A 7,674-nucleotide genomic window follows, 5' to 3' on the forward strand; every position below is an offset into this window, starting at 1 on the left:
TTGAACATACCGGGACCGTCTATTCTACCAGAAACTAATATCATAGTGCCACATGTTATGGTTGGAGATGATGCGTTTCAGTTGCGCCCTGAGTTTTTAAAACCCTACAACAGAGCAAACTTAGATGACAAAAAAAGAGTTTTTAACTATCGCCTGAGCCGAGCAAGGTAATCAAATGTGCCTAGCACTACTAGTGCCATAGCGATAGATACTGTTGGGTATGCTTATAAGTGTCTCGTTGAAAGGAGATGCAGTGAAAATGCCTTCGGTATTTTGGGAGCTCGATGGCGTATCTTTCGAAGGGCAATTATCCTGTCTCCAGAGAATGTTGATGCGGTAACCAAAGCGGCTGTGGTGTTACACAATTACATAATGACTGAAGAAGCAGCTGTAGCAGGACCACAAAAGGTATATTGCCCCCCTGGCTATGTGGAAAACGAGGCATGGAGATCTGAGGCGGCCAACGCATTTGCAAACATACCTCCAACAAGGGCAAGAAATTTTGTCCGCGATGCCGCCGCAGTTCGCGATGTGTATGCTGATTATTTCTTTTCTGAAAATGGACAAGTAGCGTGGCAGTGGGATATACCAGGTGTACGAAAGCCACATAATCTAACCAGACTTGCATAACAAATATAGTGTATAGAGAACTTAAACAACACAAAATTTAAAACAATTTACTATTCATATCAAACGTTTATTGAAAAATGTAAATTACTCTGAATCAGAGTCAGAAATAAAGGAAAATGCTGATTGAATCAAAGTCAGCTCAAATTTCTTTTGTTTTTTTGGTTTCACTCTTCTGAGAATGTCGGCTATGTACTTTCCGAACCTATCTGCAGCATCCTCTGACGACGATCGGTTTTCTGCACTTGCAACTAATTTCTCCGCTAGTCTGTATCAAAACAAAATGGAAAGTTAGCTTATGACATTGCACTAAGAGCACTGCTAAACTCCATTTCGACGTATTTTTTATTCCTCATTTAGAAAGCCTTGGGTATATGTTACATACTTATCAATTTTATCGATCTCCTGATCAATGTCATCTTCATTTGGTGCTGTGCTTCTGTTTTGTCCTTTTCTTCGTTTTTGATGTGTGGTATTTGCGGAGGAACATGACGGAAAACTTGATGAAGCAGAGCTCTGTGGTCTTGAAGAGGTCGAGGGCATATCGGCCGTTGAAGAGGTCGAGGGCATATCGGCCGTTGAAGAGGTCGAGGGCGTTTCGGCGGTTGAAGAGCCGATATCAATAGCAGGGGTTTCTGACCTTTGCTCTCTTTCATCATCCATGTCCTCCCCACCAACAGCAAGACTTGAAAGTATCTGTCAAGGAGCATTATTAAAAATGGACTTTCTCTTTGGGTTTTCAATCTTTTCAACTCACTCTATGCGCTTCATCGCCATTCTTTGCTTGGCTATCAACATCCTCATTATTTTCTTTAATGTTGCATGAAGTGCTGCATAATAATAATTTAACAATGTTAGCTCTTTTCCGCAATCTATTAACTTCGTATACATACTCTCTTTTGGCAATGATATCCTTCAAGAACAACATTTGTCGAAAATAGGGCCATTTCACTTTATCAAAGTCCTTTTCTGGATCATAGCCATCCCCTGATTTTTTAACTTTTACTAAAGTTAGGTTATTACGGAACTGGTCACGCAAATACTTCCATTCTTTTTTTGCCAGAGCTTCTATTAGATATTTTAAACATATGCATAATTTGTTCTTAAATTATTATTATTATTATTGATGAAACCTTTCGCACTTACTGGCAAATCCGGTACTTTGGCATACATTGTCCCATGCTGCGTCCACAGCAACGTTGTCTTTATGCTCTTGCAAACATTTATTCCAAATTATTTCATTCCGTTGAACAGCACTGATTATCAACTCTCTCCTTTCCGTGATTAACTTTTTTTTATCCTCGCTATCTTTTTTCAATAAATCTTTCGCGGTTGACATGGTTTTTGACAATAAATGTAGAAAAAAACGCGACTACTCTAAATCTTGTCTCAACACGAAATGCTCACTGGAGCCAAAAAAAAAAGGTTTCCCTTAAGTTTTACTTCCCTTTACCTCCCTCCTTATTGGCTAGTGAAATGCACGTGGGTCGCGGCTGAAGCTCAAAGATCAACACGAATTTGATCTTTGCGCTCGGTCGAAAAAGACCTGCTTTGGTCGTCTGCTTTTGAAATCAGCTTTATAACATCAGTTTCCGCCCCAATGCGAAAGGTGTCGCCGAAACTGATGTTGCTCGCCAGCTTCGACTTTCAGCTTTAGGTTTCAGCTTTGCGCTCCTTTGCGAATGTAGCTTTACGTACTAAGCGCGCTCGATGGCAAAAGAATAAATATATACACACATATATTAAAAGAAACGCCTCCGTCAAGGGGGCGAAAGAGTGCCAGGTCATACCCGTTCCATCAATTTCCTACGCTCTTTCTAGCCGTCCGACTTTCAAACTACAGGTCCGGCATTAGGTGGAAAACGAGACGAATGTAACTTGGACCTGTCACGTAAACTTTCGGAGGCCGCGTTAATGCTTACTTGATAGGGCCACGATTTCTTCCATTGTCCTACTAGTTAAGTATATAATCACAAGAGCTACGCCTAAGCCTAGTTACCTTATCCGGTATTTCTATTATTTTGCGTACTGATGAAAAAAGCAATAATATAATTGGCTGAATCGTGGAGAAATTCTAAGGTAAAAAGTATTGTATAATATGAAAACCCCAATTATCACAGTTGTAAAATGTTTTAGACTTGGAGTTTTAGAATTTAGAAATTTTGTAAAACACATTGAAGTTCTTTAAAATCTTAACACTTAAAACAATATATATTGAGTACAGTACGCAGCGACTAACAGCCCTATTCACAGTACTCAATGAAATGAACAAGAACAATAACAATAAGGCCAGTAAAGCGTGGGTTAAAAAAAGTTTTTTTTTTAAATTACTTATCTAAAACTGTTACGTGATTGTGCGAGAACTCGACTCGCATTATCAGCTACGTTAAAATAGTAGAAACGACATACAAAGGTTACTATTTGGTTATAATATTATATTTGTAATAATAATTCTTCTCCCTGGTCTTTCACCATGAGATGACAATCGGTTGATATTTGAATTTTGGTCGGTTCTTTTCCTTCACAAAATTACGCGTGTTGTAATAGGAAAGCGAGCTTGCGCACTATTGAAAAGATTTCAATGAGACTCCAGGTACTTATTGCTAATGTAATTCTGCTATTCAAATTGCAGAATTATGCATTATTGGGAAACTGGACATCAAATTCGAGCAAATTTCCTTCTGAACCAACAAAGTTGCTCGAGATATCTGATTCAAAAAAGAAATATGGAATTTTCGAAGACGTCCTTCCACGATATCAGCGTCATGTTTGTAATGTTCGTGGCTTTGACCATGCTGTCCATCTTGGCCTTGATCTGTGAAATCTGGTACGGTTCGAAGAAATCAAGCTTGGAGTGGGCTCTCAGAGATATGGAACTGGATACGTATTCCGGTTAAAGCTAGATTCCCACTTGACCGAAAAAACACGGCGGAAATCACGCAGTCGACGGTAGAAATTTTAACTTACGCCGGCGTCCGGCGGTAGACCGTTCACACTACGACTGAATTTTGAGTTCGGCGGTAGATATTTTTCGATCACGTGACAGATGGGAGTGTTTTCAACGACATCTATTTCACACTCTGAATAAAATTATTAAATATGGAAGATCTGTCGGAATCTGAGTTTTGTAGCGACACACTGAGAATTTTAAGTGTTTGTAATTATACATTACTTAGTTATTTAATGTATAAAAGCTATCGTCAGAGTCAGGAAAGACGATTTTGGGTACGTGATATATTTAAAAGGCGCCAAGAGCTAGGTTACCAAGCTACTTTAGTCAAAGAAATGCGAGAATTGGACAGCCAAAAACATTTCCAGTAAGCCTTGGCTTAATAATTTCTAGTGTTTAATTTAGTTTGCCTATGTTCAATATCATGTTTTTAATAGGTTCTTTAGAATGAATCGAGATGAGTTCGATGAGCTTCTTGCATTAGTAAGACCTCTTATTTATAAACCTGACTCTAGGTTTCGCAAATCTGTAACTCCTGAAGAAAAGCTCTCATTAACGTTAAGGTAAAATTGATTTGACACTTGACAAGTTGACAGTGTTGGCCCCAGTACCATGGTGGAGTAAGTCTACTTCCTTGGTGCCAACACTGTGATGTGGTTGTTAATTTATCATGCATTAGAAAACACATTTATAATCATCTTCACATTTATAAATAATCAGATATCTAGCAAGTGGCGACATGCAAATAAGTCTGTCCTTCGCTTATAGACTTGGGACCGGTACAGTTAGCAAGATAGTTAATGAAACATGCCGAGCCTTGTGGATCGTTCTTTCACCAATCTACTTGACGGTACCCAAAACGCCTGAAGATTGGAAGCTTATAAGCAGTGAGTTTCTGTCTCGATGGAATCTTCCGCACTGTGTCGGAGCCCTTGACGGCAAGCACGTCAACATTCAATGTCCTGCCAAAAGTGGTTCATTATACTATAACTATAAAGGAGGGTTTAGTATAATTCTCATGGCCTTATGCGACGCAAAGTACAAGTTCACCATGGTGGACGTTGGTGCTTTTGGAAGCCAGAGTGATGGAGGGGTCTTTTCTCGATCCAAATTTGGAATAATGCTTAGTAGAGGGCTGCTTTCGCTTCCTGACCCAGAATGCCTTCCAAATTCAAATCAAACATTTCCATATTTCATCGCAGCGGATGAAGCGTTTCCTCTAAACAAGAACATAATGCGGCCTTATGGAAGGAGAGGTTTAACATTAACTCAAAGAATTTTTAATTATCGTCTGTGCCGTGCGCGAAGAATTATCGAGAATACTTTTGGTATTTATGCAGCCAGGTGGAGGATATTTCACAAAACCATCCAAGGAAAGCCAGAAAATATAGACGAAATAATCAAAGCCACAATTTGCTTACATAACTTCATAATAACAAAGGAGTCTTTGAAAAACGAAGATCAGAAAATGTATGTACCCTCCACAAACTACGTTGATCGAGAAGGAATTAATGGTGAAATCATCCCTGGACAATGGCGAACTGAAATAGGACCTGCAAATGCTATCGTACCTCGACATAACATTCATCATTTAAACCGGCACAGTGTTAATGTAGGAAATATTAGGGATACTTTAGCTACATATTTATGTAACGAAGGGAAAGTGTCGTGGCAAGTGGAACGTGTAACCAAAGGTTCAGTCACACCATAAATAGGCAAAACAACTTCTTTCTATCTTGGCAAAGATTTTAACGTATTTATTTTTGATAACTTTCAATAAAGAAAATGAGAAACTGTTTTTAGAGCCAGAAATGAGGAACAATTATTTCATTAACCAGAATAATCAAACTTTATTGTTTTTCCAAATTATAAAATATTTTTTCTATTTCAAATCTTGCTTGGATTTGATCGTTCTTGGAAAGGATACGAAATCTGCCCATTAAACTATTGAAATAGTAAAAGCTTTCGTCTTTTTCAGACGTTTGAGTTGAGGCTAGTTGAGCATAAATGGTTTTCTCAGATAATTTTAACATTTTATCAAATTTGATGTCCATCTCAGTTTGTTTTCTTTTCCTTTGAGAGTTTGGGTGTTTTGCGGGTACATCAATGTCGTTCTTGCCCTGCAGTTTTGGGGACCCAACAGGTTTAGTTGAAACGGCGCCTGATTTTTTGGCGAAAGCACTCAATGCCATGTCATCATCTGGATCTGACGAATCACTGACAAAATAAAAGTCTCAGATGCGAGTTAGTTCTAACATACCGTTTAAATATAGACCAACATACATGTTGTCATAGCAATGTTCAATAGAATTGAATATTTGAGTTGCCATTTTATCTTGAGACTCTTCTGTCTCTTCGTCCTCTTCCTGACAGTCTTCCCTGACCGGTGCAACTGACGAACTACTTGAGGCCAGAGAATGACTAGATTCGTCTTCAATATTGGTTGATGTTCTTCAAAATAACAATTTAAAATTATAATTTAATATTTGTTTAAGTGTAATTTATCTTAATGTAATAACACAAGGCTTCTATGAGCAGGTTATTGTGATTAACAGCTCTTGGAAGCCCATGTAACTTATAAGGCCGTTTGGTTGTAGGATTACTCTCGTGATTCCATGGTTTGTTTTAAAAAAGAATCAAGAATAGTAAAAAGCTTCCACTTTGGTTGTGTAATTTCTTCAGCTCCAGCCCCGCTTTTTTTCGCTATATCAATAGGTTTTTTTTCTTTCCTGTACCGGTCCCTTATCGCTTTCCATGTGTTGTAAGCCTCAACACCTTTTAAATAGAATAGTTAATTTCAATATTCATACATTTCAAATGGCGTTTAGGAAGGTAAAATCAAAAGTGTGCTTACCAGATATTTTAAATAGGGCACCAATAGAGTTCCAGCGGTCGTCTTTCATAGTCGTATCTTTGTACCACTTGTCGCTCAAATCGTACAAGTACGGATATTTCCTTACCTCCTCAATAAAATCTTCTTTGTTAACCTCTAATCTCTTTTTACTTACAACTTCACTACTCTTTCTTGGTGGCATGATTGGGAATTGCGATAAGCCTTGGTCACCAAGTTCTATTGTGAATGATAGCTCTCAAGGAAATGCCGGCTATCTCGCGTATGCGTGCGCACTTTAATTTATGACGTAGCCAGTGGGATCATTTCATTGGCTGAGACACCGGCGTAACGCCGAACACGACCGAAAAAATAGAACACAACTTACGCCCGGCCGAACGGTAATTCCGTCGGGCTCGGCGTAAAGATTTTTCTGTCGAACCCCTTTCTGCCGGGTTTCCGTCGTGTTTTCGGTCGAGTGGGAATCTAGCTTAAGTCATGAAATTGCCTTTTCTGTAACTATATTTTCCTCAAGTTTATTTTCTCCACATAAGTTCAAGTTTATACTTGTCAAACTTCCCACTCCTTTATTGATTCACTTGATTATGCGTGCTACTAGCCTACTACACTTGCCATTTTTATTTTTTGCAGCAAGAAGCTTTATATATAGTTCATTCTCCCTTTGAGCAACTATAAAATAGTGCTCCCACCTACATCTAACATTTTCTGTTGTACATTTGAATTTCCAAAATTTTATTAAGTTTGACTTTCCTCACAAAAATAATCAAATTTATTTTTTTGACTATAACGTTCAGAATTAAACTTTTTGACAAAAGTTAAAATATGAGGTGGGTCTCCAGCAAACGAGCGAAAGTTTTTAGGAATTCCCCGGTCTCTTTTTTTCCAATATGGAATTTTCGCACATCAAATCTGATACTGGCTTTTCAGAAATGCTTTTAGGCTTAACGACCTTCATTTGATAAGTTTGGTATTATTTGCGCTAAAAACTGACACATTATGGGAGCGTTGGTAATGTTTTAACAAGAATAAAAAGAGTTTTAATAATTCATGTTTACATTCAAAACAATTCATAGTTAAGAATAATATTACCATAACACCGTCCAAGTTTCTATTTTCGATTTAAAACAAACCACTTTACATTTTAACATGAAGACAGTAAATAGTCCCTTAAGTGGAACAATATATATTGTTTAAAACTTTTAGTTTTGCATGTCACAATGATATAAATTTTTTTTGCTATTGACGC

At 37.9% G+C, this 7,674-nt stretch overlaps 2 protein-coding genes across 2 annotated transcripts; both read right to left on the minus strand.

The window, feature by feature from the left end:
- Nucleotides 1-676: 676 nt before the first annotated feature.
- LOC149704615 (uncharacterized) lies at nt 677-2,276 on the minus strand. The gene is made up of 5 exons (XM_089865686.1): nt 1,774-2,276; nt 1,521-1,695; nt 1,385-1,457; nt 1,013-1,323; nt 677-895 (listed from the first exon to the last, which is right to left on the minus strand). The coding sequence occupies exons 1-5, from the start codon at nt 1,964-1,966 to the stop codon at nt 715-717; spliced, it is 933 nt and encodes a 310-aa protein (XP_089721812.1). The 5' UTR covers nt 1,967-2,276; the 3' UTR covers nt 677-714.
- A 3,123-nt stretch (nt 2,277-5,399) lies between these two features.
- LOC149704616 (uncharacterized) lies at nt 5,400-6,876 on the minus strand. Its single transcript, XM_089865697.1, has 4 exons — nt 6,432-6,876; nt 6,181-6,352; nt 5,861-6,028; nt 5,400-5,794 (listed from the first exon to the last, which is right to left on the minus strand). The coding sequence occupies exons 1-4, from the start codon at nt 6,610-6,612 to the stop codon at nt 5,428-5,430; spliced, it is 888 nt and encodes a 295-aa protein (XP_089721823.1). The 5' UTR covers nt 6,613-6,876; the 3' UTR covers nt 5,400-5,427.
- Nucleotides 6,877-7,674: the final 798 nt, after the last annotated feature.

Source organism: Phalangium opilio, unplaced genomic scaffold (genome assembly GCF_054372755.1).
Source record: "Phalangium opilio isolate 3A_F unplaced genomic scaffold, DU_Popi_V2 ptg000015l_1, whole genome shotgun sequence".
NCBI lineage: Eukaryota > Metazoa > Arthropoda > Arachnida > Opiliones > Phalangiidae > Phalangium > Phalangium opilio.

Excerpts from the sequence above, each read along its gene's own strand:
- LOC149704615 (XM_089865686.1), bottom strand. The coding sequence starts at position 1,966 with ATGTCAACCGCGAAAGATTTATTGAAAAAAGATAGCGAGGATAAAAAA. Across the intron at positions 1,458-1,520 it reads GATATCATTGCCAAAAGAGA|CACTTCATGCAACATTAAAG; the intron begins GTATGTATACGA and ends ATTATTATGCAG. Across the intron at positions 896-1,012 it reads GAGATCGATAAAATTGATAA|ACTAGCGGAGAAATTAGTTG; the intron begins GTATGTAACATA and ends GTTTTGATACAG.
- LOC149704616 (XM_089865697.1), bottom strand. The coding sequence starts at position 6,612 with ATGCCACCAAGAAAGAGTAGTGAAGTTGTAAGTAAAAAGAGATTAGAG. Across the intron at positions 6,353-6,431 it reads TGCCCTATTTAAAATATCTG|GTGTTGAGGCTTACAACACA; the intron begins GTAAGCACACTT and ends TCTATTTAAAAG. Across the intron at positions 6,029-6,180 it reads CAAACCATGGAATCACGAGA|AACATCAACCAATATTGAAG; the intron begins GTAATCCTACAA and ends GTTATTTTGAAG.